Below are 19,654 nucleotides of genomic sequence, written 5' to 3'. Positions count from 1 at the left end.
ACTGGGATGATAAAGTACTTCTGATGATAATTGTTTTGTCTTTGTAATAGTTTAACAAATAAATCTAGGTTTTCTATGTTGCTGTGCTCTCATTCTTGACTAAAACCAATAGCAAGGAGGCTTTTTTTTTTTTTTTTTTTTTTTTTTTCCTTAGGCAGTGGTAGCAAAAAAATGAGATCTTGGTCTTGTTTTTGTTTGCTTTCACTAAAAACATGAAGATGAAATAAGAAAATATATTGTTAGAACTTACGGCAAATATTTAGTAAAGCCACAATTTAACATGTTTTAGGGAATTTCTGCTGCTTCTCCTTGGATCAAGAGTCATTTTGTGTATTTATCAGCTCTTTTTAGTTTTCTTAAGACACTTGGGTTATAAGGCTGGTTTGTTGTTAATAGAATTAGACCTGAACTGCAGCTACCACTATATGTATAGTCTTAAAAGTAGGTGGTAGTGGTGGGGATAAGGTTAAGTAAGTTACTCAGAGTTGTTTGGCTAATTGTTAGCTCAATTCTCATTTAATACCCCTGATCCCAGAGTCCTCCCCACTTTCCCTTGGCTTTCCTAATCCTGCCAGGAAGACCAAAGAAAACTCATTTTCCTTTTTTACCCACACACTCAGAAATTCTGCATCTCTTATAATAGTTCAAAAAATAGTTCAAAAAAAAACACTTGGAGTGGAAGCTAAAATTTTGACAGTTCCTCTGAATTGGCCATTATCCTGGGCTCTTTATGTATATTATGCATTATAATATACTTGATAATATACTTATTAAAGGATGCACTTTAATAGCCAATGTATTATATACCACTTTATAAATGAGGACACACAGGAGAGAAGTGAAATGACTTAAAGTCATACACATTAAGAGTTACAGTTTTTAAGCCTGTGCTCCAACACATCATCCAGCCTAGAAGCTGTACAAGGTTTTCAGTAGACAGCATCAGAGTTGCTAAAATTTTTTTGCTACTCACCGGGACAATTGCCATTCTACAGTAAAGAGTCGGGATTTCTCTTGGACCTATTTTATTTTTTTTGCGGTACTGGGGATTGAACTCAGGACCCTGCACTTGCCATAGAGATAGCTCTACTGAATTATCTCCCCAGGCCCCCTTGGATCTATTTTAGAAAATCCATTTGACTTTCTTTGTAAGAGAACAAATTCATAATCATGACTTCGGATGAAACAGGTGCTTCTGTACACTTTCCTGTGGGTGTTGCTGTGGTTAGCCTAGTATTGTGGGTAATGCAGCACACAGAAATGGAACGCTCAGCCTCTAGTGTTGGCGTGGCAGATGGGATAGTTAACCTCTGGGCTTATTTTCTCCTCTATAAAATGAGAGGATGAGACTAAATAACTTTTCAAAGATTTAACTCTGTGCTTTTCTGTAATACTAGATAGTTAAATCCATTAGTCTGGCCTAATATTGGAGAAAATATTAGGTCAGACTGTTAAATGTGAAATTCAGTTATAAGCAAGCTGACATTTATTGTATTTAGGCTTAATTTTAATGTTACTGGAATTCTATTTGCATGTTTGATGTAAAGAAACTTTATTATCATTTTTAATATATTTAGTACAGGGTCTCACTACACAGATCTGACTCATAGTGAACCTCCTGTTTTCAGCCTCCCGAGTGCTGGGATTACAGGCATGCACCAACATGCCCAGTCTCAGTCACCAACACAGCATTCCGGGGATCGAACCCCGGTCCCTGCGCCTGCTTAGCTATTTGGCAGGCCCTGACGTAAAGGAACTTTAAAGGCATAGGCATCTTTCCCTTTCCTCCCACATGTGCACCATCTAAAAATATTCCTCAAAGTTAGGGTTAGTGGTTTTTAGGTTCTTAAATTTAAAAATATGGTCTTCGTGGATTTCCTTCTCCCTCAGAGAAGATATTTATACTTTTCACATGTGCTTAAATTCTTTTTTTTTTTTTTTTTTTGCCATAGTTTTATTGATAAACAAATAGCAGTGAGACAGTTTCAAATCAAATCAGTAGGACAGTTTCAATAATTAACACACTGCATACATTCTTCTTAGTGGTTAATTGCTGTACAAGATACTGGACTTGATATCCTATTTACGTGTGCTTAAATTCTTAATGTGTCTTTTTTTTTTTTTTTTGCGGAACTGGGAATTGAACTCAGGCCCTTGCGCTTGCCAGGGAAGCGCTTATTCCACGGAGCCACCTCCCCGGCCCCTCTTAATGTGTCTTTAGAGTTTGTTATCTTCCTTGGTGTTGATAAAGGAAAATGTACCAATAACTATAATGTGCATCCCTTTGCTTTAGACTGATGTGATTTGTAATGGTTCAAAAATACTTCATATTTGAAATTGGTTTCGTCTACAGGATTTCAGGAGCTGCACAATTTAAGCTAATTCTCATGTATTTTAAAAATGTAACAGCCAGGGACAAGGGTACATACCTATAATCCCAGCTATTTAGGGAGCTCGAAAGTCTGAGGCCAGACTGGACAATTTAGAGAAAACTTGTCTCAAAATTTCAAAGGGATTGGATGGGAAGCATAGCTCAGTGGTAGAGCAGTGTTTGTCACCCCAGTGTGAGGCCCTAGGTTCAATCCCTACTACTGCTAAAGGAAAAGAGAATACGAGCTGTATAACTTGGGGATAAGGCTTAAATAGCTAAAAGTACATACAGAGTAATAATTCTAAAGTTTTTTAGGATTATTTTAGAGATTATACAAATTCCCTAATATGCAAAGCATATGAACAATTAACTAGAAATAGCTTAGATGCCAGTTATTGCAAATAATAGTAATGATTTATTTTCATAATAGAACTTTAACATTAACCCACCACTTACAAGTATATCTGAGAAAATTGAAATTTATTTATTTTTATATTTTAGGGAAGGGTCTACAGGGTGTTCAGGGTCTCACTGATCAGACTAGTTGTGATCCGCTTGTTTACAGCCTCCCAAGAGCTGGGATTATAGGGGCACGCCACCATGCCCTGTCTCAATTGCCATCTCAGTACACCCCAGGGGCCACCACGACAGGCCTGGGGATCAAATCCCTGGCCACTGCGCCTGCTTGCAGGCACTTTAATCCGCTGCGCTATTTAGCCAGCCCAAAGTTTGAAATTTAGAACTGCTGAGCAATTAAAGTAACCTTCATGAAGTTCATACATTTTTCTCCATAGGCCCTTCAGACCTTCACTGCAAGTCTCTTATTCTATAAACATGTTTAAGACACTGGAAAAGGTAGTTTCTTTTCTTTTTTTTAATGTTTTAATCAAGCTTTATTTTTTATGTTAATTTTAATGAGAAAGAAGTAGCAATGAGAGGTTCAAAACAGGTTAGTAGGACAGTTACAATAATTAATACATTGCATATTGTTGTCTTTGTAGTAGTTATTTACAATACAAGATGCAGACATGATATCTTGTCTAAACACTTAGTTCAAAACTTCTCATTGAATTAAGAGAAAGCTGTATATCTATGCTATTTTGTATATACAGATATACAAAATTTTTCACTGTATTTTCACTACAAAGACAATGTAGTTTCTAGACATGGCAGGTTAGTAAAAGATATAGTAGTGGTTGTGTTAAGGCATATCAGTAGCAGCAGTAAAGAGTTGACAGCATTACAAAGAGAAACAAATACTCCCTCAAAATAAGCAGTCTAGGCCTATATAACATACAGTGCAGATAGTAAGGACATGGAATATAAAGATACTGCAGCAGTTGTTATAAAACTATGACCTGGTGCCAGCCCAAGTTTTGAAAGAACTGTTTTGATATTGGAAATATGAGTATTTGTGCGGAAATGACTTTGTGGCTTTTGTTTATTTAAGATAGGACCTCACTGCAGTTCAAACTAGCCTTGAACTCACTGTGTAGCCCAGGCAGGTCTTGAACTTATGGCAAATTCATGGCGATCTATCTGCCTCTGCCTCCCACATGGTGGGGTGTTGGGATTACAAACATGCCCCACCACATCCAGTACGACTTCTTTTAAATACTGTGTCAGCCTAATAAAACATGCCATTCAACTATTTAACATTTAACTCTTGCATCACAATTCTGTGGCCTCTGATTGTTACATACTGCTTTACTTTGATATTTTGAAAGTTGAAATCCCAGATTGTCACACTGACTGCCTTGCTGGGCAGGCTCAGCAACAAGCTGCACCTACTTCAGTCTGCAGATGTAAGTATTGTGACTGTCTACAAACTGATCTCTAAGCATCAGTTAAGCTACCGAGCAACTTCTCAGTTACTTGTTAATTGATTAGTGTTACTCAAGCAGATCATATCTACCCTCCTATTTTTGAGAACTTTCAAATCTAACTCTGATAACAGTTGTCTTTGAAGAGAAACACACTCACATTTTTTTTCACATTTAACCTTTTAATGACCTTAACTTGTGATAAAAATTAGACCTCATAAAAGGAGGGCACAACATGTGCCCAGCCATCACGTGCACCCACTGTGGCCACTGTTGAGCAGCTAGCAGATGGCATCTGGTGGACAGCAGAGGCTCTGAGGACGACAGGGACGAGTGGGAGCAGTTACGCCAGAACTGGGGGCAGTGGCTAAGCCAGATTGTGGCATCACTTATGAGGGCACCTACCTCACCATTAAAACCAAGAGCACCCTGAAAACACACAGCTTTCCTGTAAGCTGGGAAAGAAGTTGGAAGAGACCACAGCTGATGGCCGAACTATGCAGACGGTCTGCAGCTTTCCAGCCGGCGTGACGGTCAGCACCAGGAGGGGATGGGAAGGAGAGTTGGGAAGGTAGCTGTGGAATGTGTCATGAGCAGTGTCACTACTTGGGTCTGTGAAAGCTCAGTTTAAAGGGCAATTTTCTTTTTTTGGTCATTACTTTGGTCACTTACCTATATCATAAGCATTTTATATGCAACTATTTTGAAGTGTTGATTTCACTTAGATCATCTTTTTGGTTAGTAAATATGGTTATGCTAAAAATATAAGGGAGGCTTCTGATAGAAAAAAACCAAAGATTCTTTAAACCACAAAATGTAAATTTCCTAAATTTATTATTAAAAAACTAGTGGTTTTTTTTTTTTTTAAGCTTTCAGTTTTCCACTGAGAAGTTCTGGGCTGAAAAAGTCTAAGGATAGTATTCAGCTCTGTGTGACCTTTGATGAGTGCAGGTAGAGTCCTCTGAGCTTAGCCTCCTTTTCCATAAGATAGAAATGAGAAATCTGCATTACAAGGTACAGAGCTTGAATCTTGATTTCTGTGGTGCACTGTTATTCTGTTGAAGAATCAACTTCCCTGAAGATAGATTGTCTGCTTAGCGAAAAGAACTAGATTAGATTGTATTTAAAAGTTAGGAGACTGCTTGAGGATCAGCAGCTATGTCATTTACTTCTCAAGGCAACTTTCCTAGTGAAAGGTGACACCACTGGTGGCATCCCTGTGTGAGGTAGTGGCTGACAAGTGTCTTCTCTCCTATAAACAAAACCAGTTGTACTTCAGTTAGAAACCATGTTCATTCAGGATACTCCGATGCACAAATCTTTGGTCCTGCTATCACCTTCCCTTCCATGGTCAACTTTACAATCTCATTAAGAATTATTTCAGGTTTACGTGAAGTTTAATGAATGGGTCTTTTTAAAGCAGCATTTAATACATCACTCAAAAGAACAAGTCTTGGGGCTGGTGAGATGGCTCAGTGGTCTAAAGCACCTACTTAGAACAAGCTAAGCTAAGCAAAGCACAGGGACCACGGTTCAATCCCCCAGCACCACATGCCAGCCAGCCCCGCCCCCTGGTGGGTTGAGCTGGCCACACACACACACACACACACACACAAATAAAAATTAAAAAAAAAAAAGAATTTCTAAAAAAAAAAAAAGAACAAGTCTTAACTGAAATACAGAATACCTCAATTTTACAGTAAGTTTTTAATTCCCAGTAATGAAAAATTTTAAGACATCTTCCCCGATGGAAGTCAAAACATTGATAAATCCAGTGCAGCTAGTATTTTGAGCACGAGGTAATAAAATCTTTATCATATCCAGCTTGACTGTCCTATAACTTTGTCTCAGCTTTTGGAATAGTTACTCCTTTTTAGTAATTATTTGGTTGTGATTCAGCCATGGTGGCAAAAAGCTGAACATCAAAATCATCAACAGTATACCTGAAAGACAATTTTAAAAAAAGATCATAATCAGTTATTGGGTATAAATTAATGATCTCCTATTTCTCTTCAACCATGATCCCTAAATATAACATGTACTTGGTAAGCCAAATAGGATCTAAAAAGTGAGTTCAGGAGCTATGGAGATGGCTCAGTGGAATAAGCACTTCCCTGGCAAGCACAAGGGCCTGAGTTCAATCCCCAGTTCCGCAAAAAATAAAAAATGAGTTCAAAGGATAAGCAGACAACCAAGAAGGAGAATTTTCGTTCCGCTGCCATTTCTGACTTGCAGAGAAAGCCGGGGCCTGGGTATGGTGTGCTCCTCAGTGAGGTGACAGCTCTGCCTCCCTGCAGAGCCCAGAGGCCAGAGCACTTGGACTTTCACCTGGAAGCTCAATAAGAGCTATGTGCATTGCTTTTTCTCTCCTCTTTCTTTCTTCTTTTCTTTTTTTTTTTTTTTTTTTTTTTTTTTTTTTTTTTGGCAGAACCAGGGATTTAACTCAGGTCCTTGAGCTTGCCAGGCAAGCGCTTATTCTACAGAGCCATCTGCCCGGTCCCTCTCTCCTCTTTCTTACTAGCACTCAGCCATTAATAGCTTTTAGATGAGTCAAGTAAAATGCTTGAAACAGTTTCACTGAATGCTGAATTCTTTTTCTTTAGTTTTTAAAAATTTTTATTAACACATGTTTTCAGTTACATGATGATTACATCCACTGTGGAGCTGATACACATACATAGCACGTATTAATTACTTTTAAGTACCAAGGATTGAACTCAGGACTCTGCGCTTGCCAGACAGGTTAATCTTAAATCTTTAACTTTTTTAGGCTTAAAACCCTAGGGCTTGCATTCAGGCTTTAATAATGAGGTTTTATTGTATGCAGGTTAAGATTATTTTACTTTTTTTTATTTTAGGGAAGGGTCTACAGGGTGTTCAGGGTCTCACTACTAGATAGGACTCATAGTGATCTGCCTGTTTACATCCTCCCAAGAGCTGGGATTATAGGTGCGCACAACCATTTTAACCTTTTTAGCAACAACAGAAAAACCTCAGTATTTGGCTAGCATTTTGACACTCTAAACAATCTTTTGAAAGATGCATATGTAATGAGTCTTTAAACGAAAAGAGCCAGGGAGATAGCTGGGCGGCATAAACACTTTGCTGGTAAGCACAAGGTCCTGAGTGTGATCCCCAGTACCACAAAAAAAATACATGTTAAATAAATAAATGAAAAAGTCAAATACCATCCCGTTGTTAACTGACCCCAGATTTTGTAAATTTCTGTAGTCAGAGCTAGAAAACAAGACATGGCATTTGAAACTTTAAGACAGCACAATGGTGCATGCCTGTAATCTGCAAGGCTGAGGCAGGAAGATCCCAAGTATAAGGGCAGCCTCCATGATTTACTGAGACTCTCAAAATTGAAAACTGCTGGGGATGTCGGTCAAGAGGAAAGCCCTGGATTCAATCCCCAGTATGACCAAAAACTTTCTAAAAATGGAATTACAGTTTTAATGAAGTAAACAGAATTTGCCGGGTTTTATTGTATGAAATATATAAATTCTATATTCTTCTGAGGTTTTGTTTTTTGAGACGGTGTCTCATTACATAATCCAGGCTGGTCTTGACCTCCCCTGTGTAGCCCACACTAGCCTTGAACTTGCTTTAACCTCCCTAGTGCTGAAATTACAGGCATGTGCCACCATGCTTGGCTCCCTACTTACATTCTTTTTTATATCTTTTTTATTTATTTATTTGGTACAGGGTCTTATTACTACGCAGCTCAGACTCAGTGATCCTCCTGTCTCAGCCTCCCCAGCACTGGCATGTGCCACCATACTGAGGTTCGGGGCCAGCATGGAATGCAGTACCAGGGATCAAACCTGTGCCCTTGTGCTTGGCAGGCAGGCGCTTAGTCTGCTGAGCTATCTCCCCAGCCCCTGTTTACATTCTTATAGTCATATTTCTAGCATTTTTTAATGTGGAAAGATGACAAAGGGTGTTAGAGGAATTACAATGATCCCTTATGATGTGAACTTTTGCAGTTGATTTTTTTGCATTTGGCTTTTTTTTTTTTTTTTGGAAGGGTCTACAGGGTGTTCAGGGTCTTACTACTAGATCGGACTCATAGTGATCCACCTTTTTACAGCCTCCCAAGTGCTGGGATTACGGCATGTGCCACCACGCCCAGTCTCAATTGCCCTCTCAGTGCACTCCAGGAGTGAGGCCAGCAAGGCAAGCCCGAGGATCAGGCACTTTAATCTGTTGAACTATTTAGCCAGCCCTTTTTTTATTTTTTCAGTCTTTTTCTCCATCTCGTAACTCTTCAGACAACTCTTGTGAATTATAATTTATTTTTCCCACTCAACGGTGATTTTAAGTCATTTGTACCCATTTTTTTCCATAAGGAATGTAACTTCAATAAGACAAAATTCAATAGCAAACTAGCATTTAGTGTTTTTTGTTTTTTTGGGTTTTTTTGGTGGAACCAGGGATTGAACTCAGGCTCTTGCCCAGCAAGTGCTTATCCTACTGAGCTATCTGCCCAGCCCCTAACATTTAGTGTTCTAACAATTGCCATTTATTCACATACATGCATTTTATCAACATATATTAAAGGATGGCTTTTTCATTCATAAACCTCATTAAAGAATACAAAAGCTTGTTTCTTTAAACCAAGAAGTGCAACAGAAATGTTATGTCCAGTCCTTTGGAATCTGTGAATATGTAGTCTCAACCAGCTAAATAGGGTCATGCCTGATTCCACTTGTAAGAGATTCTTTCTATAGGCAGCAAATGAATAAAAATATTTTTATTTGGGTATTTCAGCTGTTTTCATGTGTCTTTAAAATTTGTTGAAAAAAAAAAGCATTGGTACTGGTGACAGGGTGTTATCTTCCTGTTCAAACTGTACTCTCCCACTCTGGTCTGTAGAGGGTAAAGAGTTTTTTCCTTTATTTGTCTATCATGAGGTGTTTTCCTTTATCATGTGACTTTTGTTTTAAAATAGAAAATGAGCAATAAAAACCAAAATGCTCACTAGACAAAAACAAGGGTAGGACATTAGTGATGGCTAGGTGTCCTTATTAGTTTATAGTTAGGACTTATAAGTAGGCTTAAAACAGGTAGCTAGGTGGATTTAGTGCTGTTTCTAATTCCAGGACTCCAGAGGCTGAGGCAGGAGGATCATGGGGAGTTGAAGCCACCCTGGACTACATGAGTTCAAGGCTGGCCTGAAGGAAAAAAGAAATTGAAAAAAGAAAATTAAAATCAATAAATGCCAACAACTGATATAAAAAAGTGCTTTTTTTTTTTTTTTTTTTTTTGAAATGGTGTTGCATGTAGTTTGGGGATTACAAAATGAATTCGTGTGGGAATTACAGGCTTACACCCCAAAAGTGAGCTCAAGAAATGCATATTGACTGGGCTGGAGATAACAGCTCCTGTAGAATCCTTGCATGACATACTTGGGGACCTAGGTTCAAGCCCAGTACCACCACCATCACCCATCCTCCAAAGAAAGCCGGGTAACTGTATTTTTTGACATGTTATTTGACCCCTCTACATAGAAATGGCCATGTATCGGATCTAAATAGAGCTTGTATATAATTTATTTTTTATATTTATTTATTTATTTATTTTGTATCTGTGTGTGGCCAGCTCAGCCCACCAGGGGGCAGGGCTGGCTGGCATGTGGTGCTGGGGGATTGAACCGTGGTCCCTGTGCTTTGCTTAGCTTAGCTTGTTGTAAGTAGGTGCTTTAGACCACTGAGTCATCTCACCAGCCCCAGAGCTTGTATATAATTTAAAAACTGCTTATTTGCAGTTGTTAAGTCATTTAGGAGATGTTCTTCTGCAAGTCAAGTGACAGTTTGAAGCTTAAGTTTAAAGACAAATTTTAGCAAAAAAAGATTTTTTTTTTTTTTTTTTTTGGTAGAACTGGGGATTGAACTCAGGCCCTTGTGCTTGCCAGGGAAGCGCTTCTTCCACTGAGCCATCTCCCCAGCCCAAAGATTTCTTAAGTAATGCCTTTTTTTTTTTTTTTTTAAAGAGTCTGAGCTCCCTTGTGCTCAACAGACTTTTCTGCCTCAGTCTCCCTGCAACTATTAATTACAGCCTCAGGCCCCTGCACTTGAAACTGCACGCATGGTAGGGACCAGACCAGGAGCAAGCAGCATGCATAATCAGGGTGTGGGTGTATGGTGGGAGCTTTATTCCAGGGCCTTGGAACTCTAGATCTCCAGCCCTTTTGAGACAGGGTTTCACTCAGATGAGCTTGAATTGGGGATCTTCCTACTTCAGCTTCCCAGTGTTGGGTTTGTAGAAGCGCACCTGTCCAACCCCTTGGGGTGTCTTAAAGAGATGTCATACCTGAAACTGATGAACCTAAACTTCATGATTTTTCTTTTTTTTTAAAAAAAAAAAAAAAAAAAACATCTTTTATTCTTTGAAAAGCGCCTTTTATTTTTTTTTTTTTAATTTATTTGTGTGTGTGTGTGTGTGTGTGTGTGTGGCCAGCTCAGCCCACCAGGGGGCGGGGCTGGCTGGCATGTGGTGCTGGGGGATTGAACCGTGGTCCCTGTGCTTTGCTAAGCTTGTTCTAAGTAGGTGCTTTAGACCACTGAGCCATCTCACCAGCCCCTTGATGATTTCATTAGTTAGTGTATTTACTCACTTATGGTGCTAGTGAAGCCCAGGGCCCATGAGTGTCAGGTAGGGATGGTACTACTCAGCTGCACCCCCAGCTCTGATGAAGACTTGAAATGCTGCTGTATAAAATGAAATCTTACTTCGAGCCTGTTAACTACCTTTTTCTTTTCTGTGCTTACTCTGCTGTGGAAATAACGTTCCATATATTTTTTTTCATTCCATACGTTTTTAAATACCAGGATTTTCAGACATAGTAAATAAAAATGTGCTTACCTACAGAAGGAGCCAGCCAGTATACTGTAAAAAATTGAGAGAAAGCTTCATCAAAACACACGAAATGGAGTGACAGTGCCAGAGCTGGGTTAAAGAGCGCTCCTGTTAGACTTCCTCCTGTAATATATGTTAAGCAGAGTGACTCCAAGATGATGTGTTGGGCATTTTCTTGTACCTAGAAATCAATACATCATTCAACTATTTTGTTGTAGATAATGAAGTACTCTCAGTTCTGTGATACTCCTGTGCAGACTCACTTACCTGGCCTGGAGTGTAGCTGCACACCCCCATTCCAACTCTGATTCGGGGTCCAGGAGTTTACAGTTCTGGCCACACGGCAGGAAAGGCAAGGCTGAGGGGGCTGGGTGACCATCCAGCACTCCCTGAACTCAGTGTGCTCTACCTGAGCACTCCCTGAACTCAGTGTGCTCTGCCAGCCTCCCTGAGACAGTGCCATTCCTGCTTCTCCTGTTGTTGGAGCCCAGGGGCACACATCTGTAGATTCCAGGAGCTCCTCAGAGCTTCATGTGACATACCAACACTACAGCATATTGTCTTCATAAAGTGGAATTGGAAATTAACCCATTCATGGCATTTAATGAGATTTCACACTTGATGGGCTGAGAATAAAGCTTTGTTGAGATGAAGATACTGAACAGAACAGCTTCCTCCACGGCTTTTTCTAGTATACCAGCCTGACAGTGATTCATATTGGTGTCCCAGCAACTATAAATGATGATGTGTTAGGAACCTTCAGGATCATCCTTAAACAGTCAAATCCTGAATTGTAAACCTGTACCTGCCATGGGTCAACCAGATTGTTTGATTGGCAGCTGGTCATTAAGAGTCCACAAAAATCCCCTTCTGGATATTTTCCCAGAACTAAAAGCATCCTACCATGGCAACATATGGACACCCATGTTCATAGCAGTACAATCGTGGTTAAATCTTGGAAACAACCCAAAGGCCCATCACCTGAGGAATAAGTAAAAAAAGATGTGGCATTTTCACGCAAATGGAGTATTACTCAGCTATAAAAACAAAATTGGCAGACAGATACAACTAGAGACTACACTCCTAAGTAAAATAAATCAGACCTGCAGATGTAAATATATTGTCTCCCTAGTGAAAGAACCTGACATAGTAAATAAAATCCAAAGGTACAGTAGATATTGTGAAAGAGAAACTTCTCTTTAGTAAAGAATAACTTGTATGAGGGAAAGGAGAAAGGAGGGAAATATACATAAGGATTTATACACACACAAGATAGCAAAGATAATAGTGTTGCACTTCTATTGGCCTATTGAAAGGAACGGTCGATGCTTAATTTTTAAAAAAAGTCCACAGAAAACAGGTGTACTGTAATCTCAGCACTTGGGAGGCTGAAAACAGGAGAATCACTACAAGTCTGATCTGTGTAGTTTGACTGTGTAGACCCTGCACTAAGTACATTTAAAAAATAAAAACAAAAAACCTATTGTGTCACTCTTGTACCTTTCTGGAGTTGTCCTGCTATCCCTCCCTTCACAGTTCTGTTCAGTAATTTGGCAGAAGCTGCTCCTCCTACAAGCAGGAGTCTGTCCCCCACCCTTTCATTTTTCCTTCAGTGCTAAGAAGTGAAACCAGGGCCCAATACCTGGCAGGCAGGAACCCTACCGCTGAGGTGCTTCCCCGGTCCTTTTTCAGACAGGGTCTAAGTTTTCCAGGCTGGGCTCAAACTGCCCCAGCCTCTCGAGTAGCCGGGATTACACGTGTGCACAACCACGCCTAAGTTCCCCTCTTGAACATGGGTTACCTTTGTGACTTGAGACTGCAGAAGTGAACAAATTCTCAGTGTGACAGGAGTGACACTGAATTCCAGGCTCAGGTAGCAACAAACCATCAGCTTCCACTTGTTTGGTCTTAGAATAAGCTGGTCTAGGCTCAGGAGGAGAGGCTAGATGAGAACGCTCAGCTTACAGCTGGTACTAACAGCTGGACAGATGAGGACACTGTCCACCTGAATCCAGGAACCTGAGTAGTTTTAAAGACTCTGCCAACCTAATCCACTGTTAAGTTTTGGAAGCGTTTATTACAGATAAAACTGAAAAGAAATTCACATTAGGCACAGCATTGGCTTAGCTGTTCAGCTGGATACTGGGGGCAGGGGGTGCTATCCTGTACGCTGTGAATGTGCAGTGGTGTCCCTGCTCCCTGCCCACCCTGAAACAGCCAAACATTCTCCAGACGTTGCCAAGTGTCCCTGGCAGCAAAGTTCCCTGGTTGAGAACCACTCTGGAGAAGCACTGTCATAGGTTTGTTTATTTATAGTGACAACTGGGAAAAACAAAAAAGTTCATTCATAAATAGCTAAGCAAGTTTATTATTACTATGGAGTATCATGAAATATTTTGAAATGATGAGCAAATCTTTCTAGTAACATTAATCACTGAACAACTATCACCAAAAAAGTAGAGTGTGAGATGTGTTGGGTCAGCCTGCTGCCCTGTGACAAAACACCTGAGAAAAGTAACTTGAAGCAGCAAGGTTTATTTAGCTCCCAGGGCACAGGTTTCAGCCCATGCTCAGCTAGCTCCTCTCTGCCTTTCATGAGGCAGAAACATGGCAGAGGGCCTGATGGAAACGAAGCCTCTAGACTTGAAGCCTGGAAGAACAGAGCCAGAGAAGGGCTGTCATCAAGATGGTCCGAAGCACCTGCTGAGACAGGCACAGAGACCGGGGTTCAATCCCTGGCACTCCAAGCCGTGCCAGCCTCGCCCCTGGGGCACACAGAGATAATGAATGAGACTGGGCATGGTGGCACGCACCTGTATTCCCAGCGCTTGGGAAGCTGAAAACGGGAGGATCAAGCGAGACCCTGCAGACCCTGTACTGAATACATTTAAGGAAAAAAAAAAAAAAAGCTAAAAAATAAAGACAGTCTGGAGCACAGATCGCCAGGACTGGCCTCCCTTCGCCAGGCCCACCACTGAAGCTTCCATCAGCTCCCGTGCTGCCGTGAGAGCACCCTCAGGAGCTCTCACCTCCTTCCCAGAGTCCCCCACCTGGTAGCCACACACTGGCCTTTGGGGCCATTGTAGATCCAAGCTGAAACATTAAGTATATTTTGTATGGTAACAACACAAACGTAACACTACAGTTTCACTGAGTATGATCTATGCATGTAATAAGTCCATTTAAAGAATATAGAACAACGCGTCAGAAACAGATTACTAGCGGCAAGAGCAGGCAGCAAAGGAGAGGGCCGGCACAGGGACCTGTTCTTGCCAGGCAGGCATTTATGCCCCTGAGCTATCTCCCAGGTCCTGAAGTGTTTGTTCTATTGTTCTTTTGTGGTCAGCTCAGCCTGCCCTGACATGGTATAGCATGTGCCAGGCAGGATCAAACCGAGACTCCTGCGCTCGCGCTTTAGACCGCTGAGCTATCTTACTGGCCCTTTTTTTTTTTTTTTTAGTATTATTATTTAAATAATGGAGATGGCTGGCATTAGACTGTCTTTTTATTTTTATTTTCTAAATGTATCTGGTACAGGGTCTCACCAAGCAGCTCAGACTCCTAGTGATGCTCCTGTTTGCAGCCTCCCCAGCTCTGGGCTTATAGGTATGTTCCACTACGCCCAAACTCGTGGCCGGCTCAGGTGTAGCAAGTGGTGCCAGGGATCAAACTCCTGTCCCTGTGCTTGCCTAAGCAGGTACTTAGTACACTAAGCTATCTCGCCATCCCATTGGTTCTTACAAAGAGAACATATGCATGTGTTGTGCAATTAAATGTGAATTATTAAAGAATAACCAGGCACAGAACTGTTAGAAAGTGGCTTCAGCAGACAAGTTACTACTTACGGGCATAATAGTGCCCGCCAAGAGGAGGCATCATTGGGGCGATCTTCCTGGCAGACTGCTAGAACCTTAGAGGAAGGCTTAATGAACTTAATGAAATTGCCACAACCAAAGATGAGGCCCCAAGTCTGCCAATTCTAGGATACTAATATTTCTCAATATTTTTAAGGGTAATAAAATTCTGTGTGTCAGAAGGGTATCAGTCAAAAATCGAGTAAGACTCATGTATAAGCTGGGTCAATTTCCGAATTTATAGTGGAAGCCAGTTTTCTAGTAACCAGGATACTTGCCTTCCATCTCCAAGGTACCCACTTCCTGTCAAGCATCCCCTGGAAAGCCAGTCTATCATTAGAAGTCCCATGGTGAATGGATAATCAAAGCACACACTGACGCGGTCTGGAAACACACCACCATCCCCAACTGAAAGGCTCTTGAATGGCAAAACTGTTGTGCCCAGATTCAGTCTACCTCACGGACAGGGCTCGTAATTGCATCCCAAACATTTCCAGCATATGCTGGTTCACAGCCCGTTGATACACTCATTACTAGGTCAGCAAGCGAGCGAGCTGCTATATTAGGTTAGTTATTCTTATGAACCTGAAGAATAATGGCATGAACATTTCTCAGAGGATAGGGAACAAGGAGGAATTTGTACAAAAATCAATTAACTAAAGTCTATTTCACCCTACTAATTTAAAAAAGTTAACTGGATGACTTACAAATAGGCAAATTTCTATATAAACGTGTAAATTAAACTTTCCTGAATTTATCCCCAAAGGACTTGTAAATGTCAAAATTAACAATTATGCAAAAAAGGTCAAGTTATACTACAAGCCTGTGATAAATTAGTAGGGTGATAACACTTCTCAAGCACTTGGTATGTGCCAGAGACTATTCCTTATACTCTTTGGACAGTGTTACTGTTTTTTTGTTTGTTTGTTTGTTTGTTTGTTTGTTTTGGTGGTACTGGTGATTGAACTCAGGCCCTTATACGGAAAGTGCTCTACTGCCGGGCTGTACACAGCTCTTGCTGAACTATGTTAGTTCCAAACTTCCACTCATGCCTCAACCTCCAAGTGCGTCCTACTAAGCCTGGCTTTAGTCTCCATTTTGAAGATGAGGAAACTGAGGCCTGGATTAAGTACATTTCCTAGTTCAGGGCCACAGCCCAGCTCTCCTGTGCCTCAGCCAGTGTTACATTGCTATAGTAAAAAGGAATATGGGACCTGGCTTTATATGTAAATTGGTAATAGCATTCATTTTATGTAACTGCTGTGTTAAAAGGTAACATGTATAAAGAATTTAGTTCACTTTTTAAAATTATTTATTTTATTTATTTTTATTTTTATCCTCCTGTCTTAGCCTCTACAGTGCTGGGATTACAGGCATGTACCGCCACCCCTAGTTTCGGTGTTCCAGTTGTTCCAGAGCCAGTTCGACATGCGGTACAGGGGATCGAACCCAGGTCCTTGAACTTGCCAGGTAAGGCATTCAGACCACTAAGCTATTTCTGCAGGCCCCCTCCTTTTATTTTATTTTATTTTTTTTTTTTGGTATCAGGAATCAAATTCATGACATCCTGCTTGCCAGGCAGACCATGTGCTGCTGAGCTATATCCCCGGCTCCCTTCTTTTTTGACAGATAATGTTATCTCCATTTATGGTTTAGAAGGATACCAAAAATCTGCAATGAAGTCAAAACAGTACAATTACTTAAAACAGTCTATTACTTATATTGAAAGCCCTTGGATATATAATGTGGATTACCATGTGTTTTATCTTTCTGTACAGTTCTTTAAAAAATTAATAGGGCCCAGGGAGATAGCTCAGCGCCATAAGCACTTGCCTGGCAAGGACAAGGCCTTCGAAGTTTGATACATGGTACCGGGAAAAAAAAAAAAATCTATTCTGGGCCAGGGAGATAGCTCGTGGTCTATCTCCTGCTTGGCAAGGACAAGGACCCAGGTTGGATCCCCAGTACTGCATGCCGTGCCAGCCACAGAAACTGGGCATGGTAGGGCACCCCTGTAATTCCAGCACTTGGGAGCTGAGGCAGGAGGATCGTTTCGAGTTCGAGACCAGCTTGGGCTACAAAGTGAGCTCAATGCCAGCCTGAACTGCACAGGGAGACCCTATCTCAAAATGGCCAAAAAGAAAATGAAAGAATTTATATTAGAGAGGCCAATAAATACACCAGTGGTAATGACATCAGTAGGCTCCAAGGAGCCTCCTCTTGGGGTGGTGCAGTTTTAGAGTATGTGTTAAGCATATACAAGGAAGGCCCCAAGTTCAACTCCAGTACCATCAAAAGCTTGAGCTGCTAAAAATCAGTAAATATATGTGTGATCCTAGGAACCTGTTATACTCTGAATCTTAAACAAGGTCATTAATCCTTTATTTTGACATGACCTGTGTGGGAGATTCCTGAGTGCTCAAAGCCAAATAAGTGATTAAAGAAGTTTCCAAGCAATGCAACTTTGTCAAGTCTGTACTCATACTACGTAAGAGGCTTAATCAAAATGACTTGTAATGAGGCCGGACCTCGTCGACTACTCCACCTCATCCCCTGTACATTCCATCTTCCTATAAAATAGAAAAGCTCACTTTTGCCTGACTGGACACTCCCCTAGTCCCAAAACAGCCCATTCAATCTGGAATAGTTATGACATATCTACAGGAAATAATGGAGAATTTTAGTGCAGCATTTCCCAAACTAGGATGTCTTCTGCTGCACACTCCTGGGCAAAAGGATCTCCCAAGCGTGCAGACTGTGGGCCCATCCTGCTCTGGGAGTGGTGCATTTCAGAGTACCACTGTACAGGCTCAAGGGGATCTTACAACAGAAAACCTATTTAATCCACACTGATTTGACATTCGAATCTTTTGTAATTTAAAATAATTTTAATTGTAGGAAAGCATAAAACATGCCATTTGGTGTTCTTTACATTCATCATGTTGCTCAGCCATCAAGACCCTCCCGTTTCCTCCAAAGGTTTTCCTAAAAGTTTTCCATGGTCCCAAACACAAACTTTGTATCCATTAAGTAAGAAGACCCCATTCATTCCTCCTCCTCAGGCTTTATAACCTCTCTTCTACTTTCTGGCTCTGTGAATTTACCTGTTCTAGACATTTCATGAAAGTGAAGTCATACAGTATTTGTCCTTTTGTGTCCACATCATGTTTTCAAAGTTCATCCATGTTGTGAGTGTGTAAGAACTTTGTTCCATTTTATCACTAAGTCGCACTCAATTGTGTGTGCTTCTGTAACCGTAGAGATACTGATAGTGAAAGGAGCTGTGCTTGAGTGTCAGCCTGAACCATGGATCCAGTGTTTCTAGCAGTACAAACTGAGACAAGGGACTCCACTTGTGAGCTTCCCTTATTTTAATTAAAATGGAAACAGTGTATTCATCAGCAGAGTGTAAGGATTAAGATAACTCATAAAATTCCATCAAAATGCTTGATCTATAATGTACACCCAGTGACTCTCTTATGTTGACAAAAAGAAAATTAAAATGAAGGTCATAACTAGTAGGAACCAGCAATGGCCTTTTGGTTCTACCCCAGGGTCCCTGGCACTGTCCAGTACTGTAGTCACTATCTGTAGTACAGTGTGCCTCCTGAACATTTCAGAGGAGGCTACCGCAAATGAGGAATTAACCTTTCATTTTAGTTAACTTGCACCTAAATAGTTCCACAGGGCTAAATAGCTACCGAATTGGACAGTGCAGGTCTAGACCCTGAGAGCAGTGGGTCTCAACCTTGGTTTCACAATGGGATCACCTGGGGAACTTTAAACTATACCACTGCCTAGACTCCCTCCCAGAGCAATTAAATGTTAATTTCTACAACTAGAGTGGGTATTTTTAAAAGCTACCCAGGTAATTCAGTTGTGAAGAAAATACTGAGAACCTCTGCAGTAGGGAGTTTAGTCCCATCCCCATTAGTAGCCACAGTTCAAGAAAAAAAAAAGTACTGCTCGGAATCCCTTAAATTGATATTTTATTGACTTCTTCCATTAATTTTCCTTATATTTACCTATAACTTCAAATGTTTCTCTTCTCTCAAAATCTATCACTATAAAATAGAAAATAGCTGATAACAGTATTATGTATGAAGTCATAACTGTGTATTAAAAGTATGACTGGGAGGCAAAGGCAGGAAGATTGAAAATTCAGCCCCAACTTGGGTGACTTAAAGAGATATTGTTTCAAAAGAAAAAAGTAAGAAGAGCTGGGTAACAGCCCTAGGTAGTCCCCAGCACTGAAGAAACAAAAACAAACAGTATAAAGAGACAAGAATACCGTCTTCATTGTAACAGAAGGAAGAGGGACAGGGATAAAGATCCAACTCTAGTAAATGTTGTATTAATTTTTTACTTGTACATTTTTACTGCCCTTTCTCGGAGACAAGGTCCCTGTAAATATTCGTTGCTTTTTAATTCTGCAAGTACAGAACTGAACTGTGGCATAACTTTTATGTTCGCATACAGTCGATTTCTCTGCTTTAGTCAAAACCTAAAACTTTGATAAGGAACTATTTAATCCTTTTCTCCTACATTTATTTCCATTTGTCTATCTTTTTTTTTTTTTTTAACATACTTTATCTAAAGAAGGGAAAATGGATTGGGAAATCTTTCATAAATCAAACATGTTTAGGAGTCCTCACCTTGAGAGGTGAATATAGGGGCCAGAAAGATGGCTCAGTAGAATAAGTGCTTCCCTGGCAAGTGCAAGGGCCTGATTTCAATTCCTGGTT

General features: G+C 40.5%; 1 protein-coding gene across 1 annotated transcript in view; it reads right to left on the bottom strand.

Moving 5' to 3' along the window:
- Nucleotides 1–5,859: 5,859 nt before the first annotated feature.
- Aqp11 (aquaporin 11) overlaps nt 5,860–19,654 on the bottom strand; it is a 15,922-nt gene continuing 2,127 nt past the window's right edge. The window contains exons 2-3 of the mRNA XM_004632529.2: nt 11,062–11,178; nt 5,860–6,137 (exon numbers count right to left, since the gene is read on the bottom strand). Of these exons, the coding sequence (XP_004632586.2) occupies nt 6,058–6,137; nt 11,062–11,178 (197 nt within the window). The 3' untranslated portion in view covers nt 5,860–6,057. The remainder of the gene's footprint in view (nt 6,138–11,061; nt 11,179–19,654) is intronic.

This window comes from Octodon degus, unplaced genomic scaffold, assembly GCF_000260255.1.
Source record: "Octodon degus isolate 3935 unplaced genomic scaffold, OctDeg1.0 scaffold00049, whole genome shotgun sequence".
NCBI classification, from domain to species: Eukaryota; Metazoa; Chordata; class Mammalia; order Rodentia; family Octodontidae; genus Octodon; species Octodon degus.
This window is presented reverse-complemented; position numbering and strand designations above follow the sequence as displayed.